At 29.5% G+C, this 22,023-nt stretch overlaps 1 protein-coding gene across 3 annotated transcripts in view; it reads right to left on the reverse strand.

Moving 5' to 3' along the window:
• Window positions 1-564: 564 nt before the first annotated feature.
• The window catches only part of LOC119679885 (zinc finger protein 724-like), a 38,148-nt gene continuing 16,689 nt past the window's right edge, over window positions 565-22,023 (reverse strand). Inside the window, exons 1-7 of one of the 3 annotated variants that reach the window (XM_038092468.1) lie at window positions 16,531-16,549; window positions 13,336-13,441; window positions 13,198-13,251; window positions 1,345-2,506; window positions 1,167-1,278; window positions 1,018-1,097; window positions 565-952 (exon numbers count right to left, since the gene is read on the reverse strand). In XM_038092468.1, the coding sequence (XP_037948396.1) occupies window positions 603-952; window positions 1,018-1,097; window positions 1,167-1,278; window positions 1,345-2,479 (1,677 nt within the window). In that variant the 5' untranslated portion in view covers window positions 2,480-2,506; window positions 13,198-13,251; window positions 13,336-13,441; window positions 16,531-16,549 and the 3' untranslated portion in view covers window positions 565-602. Of the gene's footprint in view, window positions 953-1,017; window positions 1,098-1,166; window positions 1,279-1,344; window positions 2,507-13,197; window positions 13,252-13,335; window positions 13,442-16,530; window positions 16,550-22,023 lie in introns of those variants that run through there. The other 2 variants (XM_038092469.1, XM_038092467.1) reach the window with 2 other exon arrangements.

The raw sequence follows: 22,023 nt of genomic DNA on the forward strand, positions 1-22,023 counted from the left end.
CGATCTAGCCGGATCACTTTCTTCCATTCATACAACATGACCGAATCAGCGAAGTCGCCAAATTTTTAAGCGCTTAACTATGTCAATGTCACGGTATTGCTCATACAGCGCCTCTTTCCATCTAATTCGTCACTCGTTGCCAACGTATAAGGGATCATAGATCTTCCGAAGAATTTTTCTCTGAAATGCTTGTAACGCCTTCTCATCTGTCTCAGTAATTGTTGAAGCTTCTGCTCCATAAGGCAGGACAGGCATGATAAGAGATTTGTGGAGCGTGATTTTTGTTTGTCATGAGAGGACTTTATTCTCAATTGTCTACTTAGCCTGAAGTAACATTTGTTGACAAGATATTTAATATTTATACAAGAGTGAATATATTATTTTTATTATATATTATTTCATGTATTTTTTTTATATAAAAGCATCAAAACAAAACCTTTTTTTATATAAATGTATAAAAATATATTTATTTTTTTATTAAAAAAGTGAAAATTTAAATTATTTATATTTATCTAATTTTATTTATCAAAATTAGATAAATATGTAATTTAAAAAATGTATCAATATTTTGTACAAAAAATTTGTTTATGCATTATAAACATTTACCAGGTTGCAGGGATACTGAAAATCGTATAGTACCCATTATAACCAATGCCTCTTACAGAGAAAAAATAACGAGTTTTAATCGTTTGTATAACATGTATAATCAGAGGAGGCTTGTGTGTAGACAGTTCAGCTATAAGAACCCATTCTCCGTCGATATTCGCTGTGGTGGCATAAATCTCAATGCGTGATAGCTCATTCAGAACTATATTATTACCTGCTTCAATCGCTATTCTTATTTTGTAGTCAATGAGCTTTTCTACACGTAAGATAGGAGCTCCTAAAATTTTGTCTCCCTTCGTTTGCGGCAACATTTTCATTAGCAGTATAGCTTTAATAGAGGATTTGTCTACAAAAATAATAGAATCAACTTTTATTATAAAGGAAAACAATACTGAATAAATATATGCTGACCGTCATCGCATTCAGGCGTTGCTTTCAATTTCTGTAAAGGACTACTTGCATCATTTCTGTAATGACAAAAAAGTAGTAAACTTATCATATGATTTTGATATATAAATTAATTATTCAAAATTTGAAGTTTAAAATTGTGCAATAATTACATTATGACATCAGGATGTTCTATGGCTTTACGTCTTTCAACTGCAACGACCGTGTTAATTCTTTTCCTTATTTTTCGTTTTCTTTTCTTTGTCTTTTTTTCAGTAGAGGATCCTGTAAATTGAAATAATTTATCGTTAAAAAAATGTATCGAGTCAGTATTTGATGTTTTACAATTACCACCATACTGCCTTATCAGATCTTTTTCTAACTCAGTCATATTTGCCAAAACTTTCTTATTAACAACGAAATTCGCTGTTACATAATCCTTTTCCTCATCGCTTGATGAAGAATCATTATCATTTAACAAAAAATCTTTTGAGTTATCTATGCAAGAATAGACCTCAGCATTATCCAACAGCAAATCTTCTGAGTTGTTCTTATAAGAGTTTACTACAGAATTTTCATTCAAATTTTCTGAGCTGTCCTTATTAGAGTTCACTTCAGAATTATTCACAATCATATATTCTGAACTTCTTTTACGAAAGTTTAGTGCCGAATTACAGACATCCAAATCCTCTGAACTTTCCTCGCGAGAACACTTTTGTTCAGCTTTTGTTGTTAATAAATGTTTTGAATTGACATTATACTGAGAAGACAATTTGGCATTATTAAGGCGCTCCCTATGGAAAGTTATAGATTTATCCCTCTGGTGTAACTTATCAACATGATATGCTAAAGTAAATTTCTCAGAAAACTGCTTTTTGCAAAACTGACATTGGTGGATTCTCTTTCCTGAAATCTTTGTCGAATGTTCAACCATAATGGAAGTATCTTTTTGATTTTGTAATTTGACACTTTCTTTTTTGTGGGACTGTTGCAAATGCTTTCGTAACCTGTATTTAGTAATAAAACTACGGCTACAAAATTTACATACGAAACTTTTAGTACTTTTACTTTTGCCCTCAGACTTCTTTTTTTCAGTACATTGATAATTTCTAAGCCTGGTCTTAATTCCAGATTTGTGATCTTTGTCTTTCTCTTTATTAGTCTCAATCATTTCTACATTTCTATAAGACGAATCCTCTTTAGCTGTCATCTCATTGGAATATCGTTCGCTCTTTTCAGTTTTCAAATTTTTTGAAAGTTTTTTCATGTTACTTAAATCTTCACATATTTTTGGTTTGCCAATCTCTATAGTATTTACATTTTCAACATTATCCGGAATCAGTTTAAGTGAAATATCTGATTTCTTCTTAATTATTGCCATATCGTGAGAGGTTAATGAAGCTTCTGCTTTATGATTTTCTTTTAGGTGCTTATTTAAATTTTTGCGGTTTCTGAATTTCTTGCTGCATTTATCGCAAGTATACATTGTATTTTAAGTACAGTATAGTTTAAACTACAATAAAAGTTAGTATTAAAATATTTTTTATTATATTATTTTAAACAGAAGAAATAAGTTCAGTCAAATCAGCAAAGTAATGAAGAAGTAAAAAAGAATCTCGATTAGATTGTAAATATTCTCTATTCACTACTAGCCAAATTTTTTTTTCTGTTTGTATAGATTTGCGCTTATGAAGGAACACTCGAAAAAGCTTAAAACCATTTCAACTATGTCTTAAAATCTAATGCGATCTTATATACTAAAATATGATTTTCAGTACATCTAATACATATAGTGGATCTCTATTCTTCAAGCTGTTGACCAAATTCTTCTGTGCTTTAAGAAACATAAATCACATTAAATACAATTTGAATTGGTTTAGTAATTTTCTGTATCTATCGAAAGGAATATCAAATATAATCCTTTTCTCATTTTGAAGATTTTTATCCAAATCTATTGGAAAGATCTATATATGTTCTTTTTGCGAGTATCGTATCCAAGCAAATTATTAGTTAAATATTCTCTTGACAATATAATCTGCATATGATGAACTACAAACCAATGCTACTAGGTGGATTGATTATTACTTGACTTCACAACAGGTGGCAACGCCAAAACAAAAATAATTACATTTTGTATATCTGGCAAGTTTTAAATGACAACTGTTTGGCTAGGAAAAAGCTAGCACCTTAGAGATTTTTTATAAAATGGAAAGAAATAAACAATGATGCAATAAAATTGGGGAAATGAATTCTATTTACGACAACCTTGCACCATCCTTAACAACAATAAAATATTGAAAAGCTGAATTTAAACGTGGTCGTACGAGTGTTTTTCATGAAGACCGTTCGCAAGTTGGGTGCCGCGTTGGTCAGAATTGGCCAAAACCGACAACGACTTCGTCATTCAAAACACTGTTTGGAAATGTTTATGCATAATCTAGCTGATTGTGAGCATCGAATAGTGAGAAATAATGAAGCAAGGCTCCGTTATTTCATCCCTGAGAAAAAACTACAAGCCAGAAATTGGGTGGAGCCCTGGATAGTGTTCCCAAACGTCCACGAACTCAACAATCGGCTGGAATAGTTTTCATTTCCGTACTTTAAGTTTCATGTGGAATAATTTTCATAGACAATTTAGAAAAAGAAAAAACAATAACATTAGACTACTATTGTATATTTTTGTATCAAGAAATCAAGAAAAAATGACCGCATTTGTTGGAGAAAAAATGCACTCGCTCACACGTCAATGAAAACCATGACCAAATTAAATGTATTACGGTATGAATTGCTTCCTCACCCTCCATATTTTTTACATTTGGCTGCCCCTGTGATTATACCCTGTTTCCAAACTTGAAAAGATGGCTATAGGGAAAGAAATTTGCACCAAATGATCACGTGGAATGGAAAACTGAGGTATATTTTGGAGGACTTGATAAATCGCGTTATCATTTAAAAGGTATGCAAATGTTAAAAGATCGTTGGACTCGGTATGTCAAGCTAAAAGCGGACTACTCTGAAGCATAAAATATAATTTTCCAAGAAAAATGCGTTTTTATTACTTAGGTATAGTATTTATCAATCTACCTAGTGCTACATCACTGTCTTCTTTGGTTTGGAAAATTTGTTTCAAAAGCATAAACACGTTATGTATTGATTTAGAAATTTTCGGTATCCATCACAAAAGATTTAAAATCTGTTATATCACTTATTGACATAGGTATAATATAGTCTACATAATATGTTTATTATATCGGCTAACTTATATTATATGAATGAATGTGCAAAATTGCAATTAAAAAAATGTTTAATTCTACTTAAGAACTTTTCATCTTCCTTTGAATAGAAGTGCCAGCACTTTTTTGACAAATCGTACCTATCTTGAAGCAAACATTCCACTTAATATTAGCAAATTTGATTTGAGTGCTACTTTTTTTTGATACTCCACCTTATGTTATTGAAAGTATTTTTGAGTTTCTAACATTTAAAAGATTTTAATATTCAACAATTTAAGTGTTTATTGAAGTACACTCTGCTTGTGCCATTAAAAAAATCTGCTCTTAAATACAAGTGTGTTATACATTGTGACCGAAAAGTTTCCGGAAAATTTTAAATAAAACGCAAAATTCTTAATCTTCATCAATATTTATTTTATCTCCTTCAAAATATGCTCCATTAGAAGCGATACACAAATGCCAACGTTTCTTCCAATCATCAAAACATTTTTTATAGGCGCTTTCCGGTATGGCTTTGAGTTCCCTCTGCGAATTCTGTTTTACGTCTTCTATGGATTCAAAACGCGTTCCTCTGAGTGGTAATTTGAGTTTGGGAAACAGGAAAAAGTCACACGGTGCAAGATCAGGTGAATACGGTGGCTGTTCGATGGTATTTATTGAATGTTTGGCCTTAAAATCGTTGATAATGTTGAACAAATTGAGGTGAATCGGAACAAGCCGGGCGTTGACACGTCGCATACACAAATTGTCCACCAAAATCAAACGAGCCATCTCACGACCGATGCCTAGCTCTCGTGCTATCTCTCTAACACTCACATGAGGATTTTGGAACACGATTTCCTTTGCCTTTTCAATGTTTTCGTCGGTGGTAGAGGTCGAAGGTCGTCCAGAACGCGGCATGTCTTCGACGGTCGTACGACCGTCCTGAAAGGCTTTGTACCACTCATAAACTTGAGTTTTCGATAAAACTGATTCCCCATAAGCCTTTTGTAGCATTCGCAACGATTCTGCACACGAAATTTCGTTCGGAACACAAAATTTGATGCAAACTCTTTGTTCAATATTTTTTTCCATTGTTTTTTTCGCAACGCACTACTGAGGTGAACTGGTTTCAACAGCTGCCGTAAACGAACTGTCTTACAGATCGCGCTCATTTTTGGCATAGTAATTAAGGACAGTGCTGCCAAACTACATAAACTTAAAATATCGAAAAATATACAGCGCGCGAATTTTAAATGAGAATTTCCGAAAGCTTTTCGGTCACAATGTATGCATTAAAATTCATAATAATTTTTTATGCGAAATGTCATTAAATAATTTTTATTCAAATAATTTGTATGCAATAAATGAAATTCATTGGGTGTAGCCCTGCCGAAAAAAAATTGCACAAAGAATTTAATTATAAATTTCATACTAACATCTCAATGCGAGGTGCAAAGAGCAGTGGAGGAATAGAATATTTCTATTGTGAAGACTCAGCAAAAAATAGTCGAGGATTTCTTCCTGCCTACACGCAAGCATTACCGAAACGTGGGTCGCAACGGAAATGCTACTTCAACAAATCCATTTTAAATATTTTTGCCATTGTGTACTAAATAAAGGGAAATGACAACGGATTACCAGAGGCATATATGGACTTTGTGCTTGTCATGCACACAAAGCGATTACTCAAAATAATTTATATGCGCACAGTGGTGGAGTAGAAATTGAATTAAAACTTTTTAAAGAATAAGAAGAAATTGTTTAAAACGGAAGAGCACATATTGCACACATCATTTAAGACTAAAAGCAATATATTGAGGGAATCATTTTTGCAACTTTTATTCCTTTATTCCTATACAACACTTTTCACGCGATTTGAAAGTGGCAAAAAAGTGAAAAATATAATCGCAATCGACCAACCTCTTCATGGAAACCGTACCGCAGCAAATTTAATTTATCTTCTTTGGATTGCGCCGTAGCATAATGAATTACGACTTTATTCCTGCAACCTTTTATGTATGTATAAGAAATATTCTATAAGTAATAGCATATGAAGCCGCCACATCTAGGAGTGACGTACATATATGTAGTATATCGCATTTAATTTTAAAGGAACGGACTTAATCGTATTCGCTTCAGATAAGCTCCATAAAAATTGTATACAGAAATATGTATTGAATTTTCCATATCATGATTCTCATCTTCATCATCTTAAATATTTTTACTGGATTTAGATCATAATATGAGCTCGTGGATATAAAAACCCATTGTCTTTGCGCAACAAAATAAGACTTGAGTTGCAGAAAACTTTTAGATGCTATCAACTTTCAAGAATTTATCTTAATTTTACTATACTGTGGATTACACAATTAAATAAATATATTTTGAAAAAATATCAGTTTTTATTATTAAAACAAAGTTTTCTTTAATTCGATTAAATTATGAACATTAAAATTATCAACATGCACTTTGGATAAAATAAAACTAAAATCCTTATATTAATTCAATTATAAAGATAGAATATCTGCAAAACCATAAGGCCAATCTGTAAAATGCGTCGAGAAATAAAATAAAATGTAATCCACAGTAAAATGTAGTAAAATGAATTATTTAGTTTGAGAATTTCTTTCAAAGTCTGATAAGCTGCACACTAGATAAGAACTTTCTTATTCTTACTATTTTCATTGGTAGTATTAAAACAATCGCCAGTTGGAGTGTCAAATCTCTGCACAGTAATTAGTTTTCTATATAGTAACTCAACCTAGATATCACTATGTGATATTATCAGAATAGCGGATATATTGTGTCTATTGATATCGTTTAAAAATATAGAGAATAATTCGGCTCTATATTATATTGATATATAAGGAGATATAGAGGCTTTAGTAGCTATTTAGCTTCTAACATCTGTTTCTGATATATATCTTAACAGTGGAATATTAACAGCAGCTGTGAGTGTCATCACCACGTCCGCTTAAAATACACATATATAGTCTGGTGTTCTATGTGACAACTTAAGTGTGCTCATTACTAAGTAAATTCTAACCCTCTTATTTAGTTTGCAGTCATCTGTGTTAATTAACGGTAAAGGTTAGGATAATTATTTTGCCACTCATATTGTTTAACATAAGTATAGAGTGTTCAAATACCCTTACCAGATTTGATTAGTTCATGTGATAATCGATGATTGTATGATATTTTCTTTAGAATTCCAGAGTGTCCTAGGTGTGGTTTCAATTTTTGAATATACTTCATTTCAATTGCTACTTTGGCAGCATAGTCAACAAGCTACTGAATTCACTAAGAGGAAATTAGATACGTCTTCAGAATTTTAAAAAAGTTGATCTTAAGTATTTAAGACAAATGTTATATATATATTTTTTGAATTCGACTTAGCTCTGTGGTTTTACTTCTCGTAGTCATAAATTTAAAATAAATATTTAAGCTCGAGTACTATAAGTTAAGCTTTAAGGCATTATGAAACAAAATCTCAAACGAACTCTGTTTATCACTGATTGCCGGAAGATTATGGAGGTTATGAAAAAGTTCTCATTTTATATTTATATTTTATCATGTATTATTATTAAATTAAGCTGGTTGTAAGTATACCATGAGTCAAATGGGCCTTTTAATTTTTTCATAGAATGAATTAAATAATTACTTGATTTAATGAATAATATATATCATTTTTTCTCTGACACCACTTTAATAGTTTAATTTCTATTTATAAAATTTTTATATATTTTTACAAACGCGCTTCAATGATTTCGAATTTGTAACATTTGCATACGACACCATTGGGTTCTAATTTATTAAAATCCCAAAATACAAGATACAAGTACAAAGATATACACACATGAGCTTAAGCACCACAACTTAACACGTATCTAAAGAAAGCATTTAGACAACTACAAATAAATAACAAATGCATTGAATTATTGGAAAGATTTTTATCAATATTGATTTATTTCAATGGTTTCTTTAATTTATGCTTTATGTGCCCATTTTTTAAATTTTTTATCGCACATAAATTTAAAATTATTCAAGAGATACTCTAATAACGAATATAAAGGACTTTTAAAAATTGAAATTTTAATTCATCAATGGAATTCAAACATTTTTTATGGAATGGTTTTTCTTATATTTTATTTAAACGTCAAACAAAAATTTGGCTTTGAATTAAGTAAATAAAGACTAAATGTATTTATTTATTTATACCGTTTTCGATTAGTAAATCTGCGGTAACTTTGTCAATCGAGATTCACTTTTTGAGTACTATTATTATTTTCGATTATTAAAACTCGAGCGAATGGTACAACATTCAAAATTAATCTATAACACTTTAGATATTTTGCCAGAAATTAACCTGAAATTAAAATAACCTGAAACAGCTGTTTTATGACTTGATCGCCCAATACTAGACCTCCCCGGTGCTAGCATTATACGCAGATTACACATGTATGTATTCCGATAAACATGCCAGACATATAACTAACACGTTGCAGGAACACACTATTCTCCCCCTAGATTTCTTCCAGAAGTGGAAAATAAAAATTAACAACAGGAAAATTAAAACCCTGTTTATACCTCGTAAACACAGGCAGCATCCACCGAGAGTGAGAGTTGGTGGCATTGCGATAAATTGGGAGGACAGCATCAAATACCTGGGAATCACGTTTAATAAACGGTTCCCTTGGCACAAGTACATACAAGACAAAAGAAGTAATTGTGCAAAAACACTGCAGAGCTTACGACAACTTTTTAAACACAATAACCTTAGCGCTAAGAATAAAAAGTTAATCTACAGTCAGATAATTAGACCGGAACTTTTCTACGGGAGTATCGCGTATAGCAAAGCTGCCAACTCTGCTATCCAGAAACTACAAATTGCTTAAAGCCAAACTCTCCGAAGACTCTTCAAAGTGCCATGGTATATCCGCACGAATGACATGCTAAGAGATAAGAGAATAGAACCGGTCAAAAAATACACAAGGGACAGAGCGATGAAGCTATACTGATAGGTTGCCCTACATAGAGCAATCATTAGCTGTACGGAACGGTTTGCACATCTTACATCAGTCATCGAATAATCAGCAAAGCTTGTGAAGAAACCCCGCAGCTAACAAAAAGTAAAAGTGTCCAGTTGCACTAACTCGAAAAAACCTCAATATAAGACTATGCTTATAGACTTTAGTACTCTAAAACGAAGAATTTTATTACATATATATGGGTATTATATGCAATCAACTTATTTTAACAATAAAGTCTGATTATTAAAGATAAATAGATTTATAAAATTGTGTATATAAAAAAAAACTCGCACATTAGTTTTGATAGAAGATTAAATATTATTATGACACTTTTGCAGTTGTATATAGACCAAATGATGTGTAATAATCTAAAAAGTGTCGAATATCCATATTAGAAAGTCAAATCTAATTTAGTGTGAATTTAATCCTTTTACCTCTAACAAACCATACTTTTCGAGCAAACTCTGCAAATTATGGCACCCTTTTACGAACATAAATATATAATCCACAATATTTTATGCTTTAATAAACAGAAATTTGATACTTTTATGATATACCTACCCGTACATCGCAGGTAAAAATTATGATCATCGTATGATTAATAGTAACTTATTCAAAAGACTTGCCACATGTTAAAAAAACATTATAGATAAAAGGATTTATATGAATTTATCAAAACAATAATATAATAGTTTGGTGTGTGAAAACAAATTTCAATCTTTTAGATATAAATTTCTATTGAGTTTTGACTTTAGAGATCATAAATTAGTACATTGATGATATGCAGAAATAATAGATAAATTATTAAACATCTGTTTGATACCATATACGTTTTTTGAAATTATGTAACATTTAACGTAAAAGGTTTACTTTTATTAATAATATAAGTTAAAATAAATGCATAAATGATTCCAAAACTAAGGACTTAATTGGAAACACGAGATATAATATAGTTAAACTAAATTTCTCTGAAACTGTATTGAAGAGCCAATAACGAGAAGAGCCAAATTGGGATCAATATTAAATAAAAATGTAGAGTACAGAATTCGATAGTATGACGAAAATCAGAGTTTGGCAGGTAATGATTACGATTGATAATGATTGTACATCTACTCAGACGTGACGATTGAGCTACTTAACTATTGCATTTATTTATCACCCATCAATTTTTCGTTTAATGTTTTGGAAGTTTTGGATCTCATCGGTTGGATTTAGTGGTGGCACAACTAACTCCTTTGTTCAAAAAGCACTTAAATGCAGTTTTGTTATCACACACAAGGGAAAAAGTTCTAGTATTAAAAACCAGTCCACAGGTTTATCGAAGAAATTATTGTTTAAGAAAAATTTGGTATATCCACCAGGGTTATTAGTTCGGTGACTGCTTGCCAAACGTGCTTGATATAAATAGTGTATAATAGTCTCCTTTTTTCACTAGAGAGACAGTCATTTTTAAAAGTGAAGTCATACTGGCCCTAAAACTATCAATTCTAACTTAAGAAAATATTTATTCTCGATCAATTGTAATTAGATCACGTTAATAATTATTTTTTGCAGCTCAGCATAATCTTCCCCTTGTGATATTGTTGTCCTAAAAACTATTTTCTATATACTTTCGGACATCTGCTAATGATATCAAATAATGTCAAAAAACAAAAACAAAATTAAAGTTCAGTTCAATATCTTTTATATTATTTGCACAAATACATGCCTTCGCAATCGATATTGCACTACCTCATAAACATTTTCTTTTTATGAAATACATGTTTAACTACATCTATAGAGCGGCATTACTTTGTAAGCTCTTTCTTTTAATTATGTGAAATTACTTCATCTTAACATTTAGGGGATCGATTCCCATATAATATCCTTGAATACATTCATGATCATATAGCAAAATAATGGTGATTCTCCTAACATTACACAAATTTATATGAAAATGTAGTAAAACTAGAATAACTCTACAGTGAAATGATAATGGTGACTTTAACATTAAATAGGCGTATAAGAAAACCTAGTAAAAATGCAATAAATAACCTAAATATGCAATTATTTAAAACACTTATTAAGCACTACTTCAAGCCAAATGAACCCACAAAAATGCAGAGCTTTAGCACTACTAAGATAATCTAACTATTTAAAAAAACTTTTATGTTACCTGTAGACATTTGTAGGTGGTCCTCTATACCGAATCCTTTTTATTAAATATTATTCTAATAACTTCTTTAATAAAAAAACTATTTACACGACGGTTGAAAACTGTTTAAAATACACAATTCCTTTTTTTAATATATTCGGAACTGCCCTTGTTAATAAATAAAAAATAAGTTCCTAACGAAGGAACAAGTATCATTAGAAAAAAAATTTTAATGTACAATAAATAATTAAATTGTAAAAAGACACTTCCTGCCACACATCAATGTACACCCGTACATATCGCAAAAATACAAGAAAAATTTAATTAAATGGCTTTAAAGTTCTCAGCAACTGAATAAATATAAAAATTCAATAGCTGAAAGAATCGAATGCCGGAAAAAAATGCAATTCACCATCATGTCATTAAATAGTATGTCAAGTAAAATGCAATTTTAAAAAAATCTATACAGAAATAAATAAGCAATAACCACTTGAGACCATGACGAGACAATACAAATACGAAAAGCAGAAAGAAAAATAGAGTGCACGGTTCCGCAACTTAAGCCAAACACTTCCCTTATAGGGTGCACATCATTATTAATTTGAAAACTATAGTACGTAGGAATATGTAGAGGAACATGTTCATGCGGGATTATTATCACAAAATGACAATAGCACCTCCATGCAATCATCGTACAATTGCTGTACGAGTGCTGCATGGAATAGTACTCCACACACATTTCTCTCCTCTTCTTTTTTCTGGCACACAATTCAAAGTGCATTTATGTCATTGAAAGCCGAAACGCCTCTTGAGCGAAATTATTATTACCACTTACGATGCAGTCATTGTACTCGTACTAACCAAAGCCGTCTTTGCGTTGTGTAAAAAAAATGTAATAAATATATATATAATAATGCCAATGCGCTCTACAAGAACAAATATATAGGAAATATAACAGTAAGAGGCTAAAAGGCCACTGTAAGCACTTATTTCCACATCAACGCATTTTCTGTATCTGCGTATGGATATGGATCTGGTATGTCCAATACAGGGTAACTAGCATATGGGTTCTGAATTATATGAAATGAAGTTAACTTGAAATAGTAAAGTGCAGACTGAAGAACATGTATCGGACTTGAAAAATCATATCATTTATGTTTTTACTCATATATAATACACCTTTAGAAAAACCGTTATGAAATCAATAATAATAGATTAGTATTCGATCATTTTTTACAGGATCGTTATCACCACACAACGAATTGTAGTTGACCTCATTTTCAACAGAACATCACTCATATTTTTATTTTTATATCATAATATTACTTGTATTTCATACAATCATCAAAAAACCGTTGAAAAATCAATAATAGTCGATCAGTTTTTACTGGATCGTTGTCCCCACACAACGAATTGTAGTTGATAATTTTTTTTGAAGAATATGTATCGGACTTAAGAAACCATATCCTTTATTTTTTTATTTTTGTATCATAAGTTTACGTATATATCACATACTCATAGAAAAGCCAAACTAAAATTAATGACCGTCAATCATTTTTTACAGGATCATTCTTTCCATTTTCAACGCATATTAATTTTTTGATATATTTTTTAAAAGAACGTTGTAAGCAAACATTTAATAGTTGATCATTATACTATAATACTGTTTTATATGGTCACGACTTTACTTACTGTCTTTTATAAATTATAAATTAAAATTAGTTGGTTAAGGTTTTAATTTTTCCAGAAAACGTCGTTTTGATTGAAATACTTAAATAAGTACTTAAATTTTTTTCTATAATTAAATAATAAAAACATTACTTACCAGCAAAAATAGATATAGATGTTAATCTCAAAAATCCAAAAGTAGTTAGTAACGCTAAAAATGAAAAGAAATTAATAAATTATACTCAAGGGCATCTGTTGAGATCTTCCTAGAACACAGACCCCTTCATATACGTACCCAATATCAAGTAAAGACAGTCATTCTAAGATTGTCTTAATCGCAAGAAGCTTGATATTCTTATAAGGCAATTTCCAGAGACTGCAACCATACACCTGATTAAAAACTGAAATTGATAAAAAATATAATTGGAATGGTTTATCTTAAAATTACAAGATAAATCAAAATATATAACACATAGTTCGGCAGACGACTAAAATGCCATAGCATATCTTTATATATATATACATATATTATATAACATATAGTATAATATCTTATAATAGTGGTACAAAAACAATTGTTAATAAAGAAAAGAATAACGCGATAGCTCTGATAATTGGTACATAACTATATGATACGTAACTATTAGACCCATTTATTTGTCATACTACCTAATGGTTCGGCAGCAATAAACACACTCAATTCTCATCAAGTGTCGTCAAGACTAGTGACGCAGTGTCTTGAAAAGTAAAATATTCATGGCAAACAAAAATGGATTCTATAAGTTTTTGATACATTAGAATTTCTGGCAATAAATTTGCAGATTTGCAAAATTTGCTAGAAAATGGCAGCATCGCTGCTTGTAGCACAAAGATAATTCTGGAGTTTTGGAAGACGTAATATTTGTTTATATATGCAAAAAAAAAAAAGAGAAAACCACATATGAATAGGTTTTGTAGGGAAGAGACACAAAATCGCAGAACACTTGATAAGATACATAAACTTAAGAAATCCTTAGTGGGTATTATTTATAAAATAAAAAAAAGAAGAAATGCAACAATAACTAACAGTGAAATGGGTTTAATACTACAAGTTATCGAAGAAATCAGATTTGGTTATCCATGGTCACAATAGATATCTAGATCGCAATGTGAAATCTCCAAACTTAATATTATTATTATTATTAAAAGAAGGAATCGTGCACTGCGACCTAAAAGATCTATTGTGCCCCTTAGTCGGATTAAAGTATTTCTCCAAGTTCGATTTCTTTAAAAAAAAGCCAGTATTGAGCCTATCTTTCCTAGCCTCGAGTCCTTATGATTCATGAAATACCCTCCTAGGTGTTTCTTCCGCTTGTGTATAAGTGCCGGGCACTCCTTAAGCACATGGTATGCAGTTTCTGTCTCTTCTCTACAGTATCTGCAGTCTGAGTCCTAACTTGGATAGGTGATTATTCAATCTACAGTGACCGGTTAATAAACCCGTAATAATTTTTAGGTTATTTTTTGATTGTGCTATGCAATCTTTGAAGCGTTCCTAAAAGCATTTTAGATTGTGAAAATCTTGGTAGCTTTTTCCAATAGAGTGCTCTTTCTTTTTCCTTTACGCTGTTCATAAGAAAGAATAGAGTTCCTAAAACTTATTTTCAAACTTAATAATAATACTTAGATTTATAGTCTTATGGTATATAAACTTGCCATTACCATATAAGTTTAACTTTAAATTAAAAATACTTCATCAGGACTAAATTATAATTTAAAAATCCGTTTTCTTTCATTTCTCATACAATAAAATTGCCAAAATACAGATACTTAAAGTTAATTAATATATTTATAACACCGGCCCCATGAAGGTTCTCGCGCCCCCTTTGTTAATATATACATGTATTGAAATAAAACTAATTTCTTGTCACACGAAATCAACTTTCACTGCATTAGTATATATTCTTGAATTTGTAATTTAACCCACCCTGTATAATGCAAATTACTTTGAACTAATATTGTAAACTCTAAGCGCGTAAAAACTATAATTACATTTCTAACCAACGTAAATACTTGAATACATATTAAGCCAAATATAAAAAAATTAAATAATATGAATTCGAAAAGGGTCGATGATGATATGATAAAATACCAGATACCCAGGTTACCATAAAGTTGAATTATTCCTACACTGTAATAATGTGACACTTGACAACGTTTAACATTAAACACAATAATTTACATTTTTAAGTGGAGAACACGCGAAACATGAAAATAACAACAATTTACGTGTACGTCAGAGACAGTTTCCAATAATTTTTTTTAAAGAATATTTTTTTTTGTTTGTGTATTCAAATATAACTGAATTTTACTTTCTTACTACAAATTCAGAAGGCAGACTTTAAAAGGCAAGACACACGTACAAAACCGGCCTGGCCCGCAATAAAGCAAACTGGCGGATACGTTTTATAGCTAACAAGTGTAATTACGCACGAATGTTAACGTAACATTATCGTTCGTCGTTGCGTTTCGGCTGTTAACGTAAGTACACGTTCGGTAAAATGACGGTAAATGAAATTAATTTCATTGCATTTTAATTACGATATAATTTTGCCTTACACAAACCAAGCATCTCATTACTTTGTTTAATATTGGAAACTCGGCTGCTTTGCGTGTTCCAGTATCTCTTCAATTGCTTTTCGTATTTCGTTTGAGTCCAACGCAAATGCGACGTCACAACATTAAATTGCTATCTTGTAACTTCAAATTATAGATTTATGGAGAGTATTTATTTAGTAATTAAGTAGTATCCACATGTTTCTAATTTCATCATTTGCAAGAATATATCTACAATGTAAACTAGATGATAGTTACTTATTACGTGATTTGACTTGACTTTGACTCCTGTCTTTGAACCGCCAACAAAGTTAAAATGAGTTATTCTAAATTGGTCCCCCTATTTTCATAAAATTACATATTTTAATCGTGGCTTTATTATTTATAAAACTCTCTTACTTTAATGATAGATTAAAGATTGATAATTTAATGAAATGCTTCAGCTACAATTGAATAGAACTTCTATTGAAACAATGTTGTAATGAAAACAAACTATAGAATTTAGCAACCATGACATAAAAAATGCTAAACTATTATAAATATATTATATTAAGACTTTAGAAATATCTTTATGAAATAAGTTGTATAATTTAACGTCTGTTATAACGGAAGTGACTATTTTACTTAATAGACACTAGTATATTTGACAGTTGTGGTCGTGATGCTCTTCTCAGCTAGAAAGCCAAATCTTTGGGACATTCTAAAAGTAAACTTAATTTAATTATTTTACTAAAACTATTTTACCATTTAAATCCAAAAATTATAATAATCAAGAACATATAATTAGAGTTAAAGATAATTCAAATAGATTATTAAATTTTAGTGGTACAAAAATAATTAATAATAATAGTAGTAGTACTAGGGATCGTCTTCATACATATACTAATTCTCTTACCTTAGGCCTTATGACATTGAATGGTAAAGTCGCTGAACAGAGGCTTGAATAATAAAAAAAAATTAATATATGTTATAACAGTTAAATAAAGGAGTCAGCATATTAAATCATAAAATTAAGCACAGTCTCAATCTCGTCTCGTGATCCTTTAGTTAATTTTTCTTTTGTTTCTTATTTTTAATTCATAATTTAAGTCAATATATTTTGCAGTGTATACGTGTATTATTAAGCGTATTCGGACAAATTTAATCAGCGATTTAAGTTAAGAAGAGTATGTGTAAGTGCTTTCAAATACTTAATATATTCCACATATATTCTGCATTGAAAATAGTTTCGACAAATTAGAGATATTACCATTGAATGTATAAAATTGTATATCCTTTATCGGATTTTATTCGTAAGTGCTTTTAGTCGTTTTAGTTGAATCAATAATGTAAAAGTTTTTAATTAAACTATAAAATCATAAAAATATAAATGTGGCAAAGATGATAATCCTACTTTATGTATTACTAACTAATAGTAATTAAAGAAAGTCAAAGAAGTAGGTATATACTTAAGTGCCTAAAGTGATTTTAGAGAAATTTTTTCAAGCACTCAACACTGCATCTCAATAAAGTGATATCCCAGTTTTGATATCTTAATTTTTATTATGTTAACATGTATTAATAATAATTAATAATAATTATTATTTAATTATTATAATTAATTAATTAGTTATAATATCATAATTATTAATAATAATTATTATTATTAATAATCATTAATAATTTTCTTGTGTTACCACAATATTTCCATTTTTTAGGACCTAATTGCGTCGGGTACTCATTAACACAGGGTTGAACAAACCTTCAGTTTCTTAAGTCAATTAACTCTAAACTTTTTCTAATGAAATCATTTTTCAACAACACAAGATCATCTTTACCCAAAGTTTTTTTAAACAGTTTATGTGCCTTATAACTTTCTCACAATATCACAATAGTAGCACTTCTTACAACATATATAAAGTGTTTCTTTTGAAAGACGAAATATTCTAATATCAATCTACTAAATATTGAGCAATATTTTCGAATATAAAATACGTACAATTTAAATATTATATTCTGTTAACAAAATTTTACTGCTTTTCATACGCAAATTTGAAATTTAAGAAAATAGGTCAAATCAAAACTCAGTGCTTTAAGAAAAAACTACAATATTAATTTACAAAAAGAAAAATTGTACGATATATAAATAGAATATATGTTATGTACACATATACAACCTTGATTTGTTAAACAATGGTCATGCCAGAACTTACTAATTATTAACCATATCAATACAAAATTCTAACCAATTAAGGTACGAGTATACATAACTATGTGGTTCATAATAAGTGATTTAAAATAACTAGGGTTTTAATTCACATGAAAGCTTTTTGTTTATTGTGGGTGACATACATTCGTATAAAATTTGGTAAGCTTATATTTTTCGAAAGGTTAAATGCTGAAGACCCTTGTACGAGTACATACTTTCAGTGAGATTATTAAACCGCATGATATACAAAATTCATTTAAGACACACGGCCCAAAAATAATGAAACCTTACAATTTAATTCCTTTCAGTTAAATAAATTTAACCGCTAAGAATTTTATTACGGAAAGAAACCCAAATCCCTTGAAGCCTAGCAACCACCAATTCTAATATCAAGGAAATTGAAGTACAAAATTTTTATTTCAATTTTAATTTCCATTAATCATCAAAGTTTATATTTATGTTTGTATTTGTTTAAATATACATAATAAAAATACATTTTGTAAAGTAATTAATTTCCTATTTTATGAAACTTTTGATACTTCTAAAGTACTTTTGATGTTTACGTTGCCAAGAACGACAAGAACCTCAAATGAAAAGCAATAACTAAATCCATTAAATGGAATGAAAGTTATAATTTTTGGCACAACATGTTGCTGCTGTAGTTGTTGCAGTTGTTGTTGCTTTTCATTTTATTTGCATTAATACCTTCTTACGTTTAAAATATCTTTTTTATTATTATTTATTTTTACATTTTCAAGGAAAATAAAATATTTATAACTTATGGAGCAAGCAAAGCAACCGATGAAACTACATTGAGAAGGGCGTACTTGAGTCTGTCTAACACTGTGACTGCTTGCGTATCTGTTAAACGTAAACGTTTGGCCCGTCCGTCCGTGCATTTATCTGTTCAAGAGAATTACTTGACTAAGGCAAGCGACTACCTTTAGTAGTCGTAAAGGCTGCTTGCTGTTGCCTTGTTAAGATTTGCCAGGCTGTGGCTGAGATTGCCTATTGCCCGTACTCACTCACTTGGCTACCCTGACTTCACGTTCAATGGAAAGGTAGTATTAAAAATTTTAGGTTGTGACGGCATCACCCCAAAATCAACTTGTGCTGTTTAATTTCATTCCATTTCGTATACATTTGTATCTAAGCAGGATATTAAAGTATCCTGTTGAGATTACAGCCTAAGGTTGTTATTTACTTGTCTATTTGTATGCAATCAGCAGCAGCATTTTGTATTTAGAAAGTATTTCGGACATATTCACGTTGTGCCTATAAGGAACTCTCAAGTATTTTTATGTTTTCACATTTTTTTTCCTTTTTATTATTATTACAAGTATTTCAATAATAAAATAAAATTTGCTTACTTAACAAATATTTTCTTTGAAAGATAAATTTAAATACTGCAATTCTTTAATATCTTTTTACCTTTTAAAGTAGAGAGAAATATTAAGGCTACATATGCCCTTAAAGTTTGTTAGTTTATAGTACACATTAATGTAATTATACCATAGTCTATAGTTCCTCATATGAAAAGCAATACCGATAAGAATTTTGGAGTTATGTAGATATTGCAATAAATAAAAAAAATTAATTACATTATTATACTTTCGAAAATATAATCATATACTTTGTGGTATGTATATTCGACTATAAAAAAGCAATTATAGACAGGCCTAATATTAAATGATATTATATGCATATCAGTTCAAATAAATGCCTCTTGCATGCTGCGAGTAATGTGCCTTTTAAATATGTCTTTTTTTTAAATAAAAAATAAACAAAAATAAACAAAAATAAAAATAAAATAAGAACTATTTTTTTTATAGATTTCAATATAATAGAATTCTATAAAATAGTTAGTGAATTTTTTTTGAGATGTCGCATAACTAGCAGTGAAAGGGAGCTAAATCAAGCAATTAAGATGGTGATTACACCAATCGTACTTTATTTCACTGATTTGGTATGATTTTCGAAATTGTTGACAACACATTTTATAGAATAAACTTAACATTATCTGCAAGTACCAATATTCGACAACAAAGCTTGTACTTAGAAGTTATTATGGTACTCCTCTTATGTAGCACAAACTAAAGTTTAAAGATTTCACCAAACAGACTTCGCTTAGTATGTCCATTTTTAGAGAACTTATGACTGCAACATTCATTTCGAGGCAACCTTTATACATTTTTAATAAAAAACGTTCACCAGTTTCTCTAGATTAAAAAATCTACTATAGAAAATAATGATGAATAATGAAATATATTATTATATATTATATATTGGATGATATAAAAACTTTCCATGTTTTTTTCTACATTTTTAAGCAAACATTTTTTGTTAATAAAAAGAAGTAATAATATGAAGTTTTAATAATTTTTTGTGCTTGTCATTATTATTTATGATCTTTTTGCCATTTTTCAGGTAGCTTAATAATTCCATTGGTGTAGAACTTATCTGGTTTAAGGGTGAACAATCTAACAATAAACTGATTAAATGCAATATATTTTAGTAGATCATGACCTACTTAAAATGAAGATCTTATCATAAAGCTTAAAATTCCTAAGTAACTTATAAATTTTAGCAAAGTCTCACTTCATTTGTAGAAATTATAAATAAAAATTTGAAAAAATCTGGTACAATGTATAAAAAATAATTTATGAATACGAAGCAAACTACATATATATATATGTATATATATTATATATGAATTATTAAATCACCTTATTTCACTTTATTAAATTCAATTCTTTCTTCCGTTAATAGATGGTTGAGAAATATTGTAAAAACTACAGCAAACAACAAGCAGAAAGATTATTGACGCTTATATGAATACGACCGGATAGATCGCACACAATTCTTACCATAAACGGCATCCCACATAGGCACAAGGACATGATATCCTTAGAGTACTCATCGAAAAAAGAATTCAGTACGAAATCGTTTAACAGCACGTAAAAGAAACAACTGGAGACAGTATATAGCAAGTTAAGTTCCTAATAAAAGTACTCAATTAAATAATAACAAATAAAAAGTATTATGAAAAAAAAATATAGAAATAATTTTCTGAATCATTATTAACTACAAAAATAAAATTTAATTATAAACAAAAATTTGTAACCTTAAATTTATAATTGTTAAATTGCGATTTTTATAGTATCTCCGTTATTATTTAGTATATAGTAAATTTTCCGTTTTTATTCATAAATTTTAATATATAAGACACATAAAATAAGACTGAAGCAGAAACTTCAAAGGAAACTACTAATATATATTTTCTTCTTCTTAATATTAATTAAATATTTAAAAAATTAATTAACTAAGCAGACATAATTCTTAATTTTAATTAAGAACTTTTCAGTTGTTATTATCGTTTATTGACTCTGTTAATAAAAAATTATCATATTTTTTATAAAATATATTTTAATTATAAAAAAATGAAAATATATTTAAATATTTTACTAACTGAAAAGTTTTCATGGAATCACAGTAAAGTCATTAACCCTTAAAATCTAGATGCCGAAAATTTGTTTTGCTACTTCCGAAAAGTTTAAGTAATTTCAATCAAATTTAATACAAGGAAGATAAAAAGGATAACATTACTGCACTTCTGACTCAGAAGTAATTTTAACTTTTATCGCAGTGAATTTGGGAAAGTTTCACGAACGTTCATAGGATGATACATAAGGACTTCAAAACTTTCAAAGTTGTGAGTTGTAAGTAAGTGAATAAGCTAAGATAATTTGGTGGTCCTTTACGTAGGATAAAAATTAAATACGCAGCATTGCACGGATTCACGGATAAAAAATAAATGTATACATAGTTTATAGTATGTAACAATAAATAACAAAAATGCTATTATAAAGATTTAAATGTTTGACATATCTCGAATCAAACCAGTTGCAAAAGTAATATCTACAGTCCACACGACAATCCACTAATTACTCAAAGCAAAAAGTGCATACCCAACAAAACCGACGAGAACGCATATGCCAGCAACACGCTGCAGAATACTTTCCCGCTTGAAAGACCCTTCACGTCGATTTACAATTTTAAGACCTACGTTACAACAACTAATTGCCGGCAATTTAAAAATCTGATAAATTACATTTTATTGAAGGAAGCAGTAGAGGCAAATGGGTTTAATGAAAGACATTCCGCAGAGGGTTGTTTACTTAATTTTTAAGCAGGATGTTT

This window comes from Teleopsis dalmanni, chromosome 2 (assembly GCF_002237135.1).
Source record: "Teleopsis dalmanni isolate 2A chromosome 2, ASM223713v2, whole genome shotgun sequence".
Taxonomy (NCBI): domain Eukaryota; kingdom Metazoa; phylum Arthropoda; class Insecta; order Diptera; family Diopsidae; genus Teleopsis; species Teleopsis dalmanni.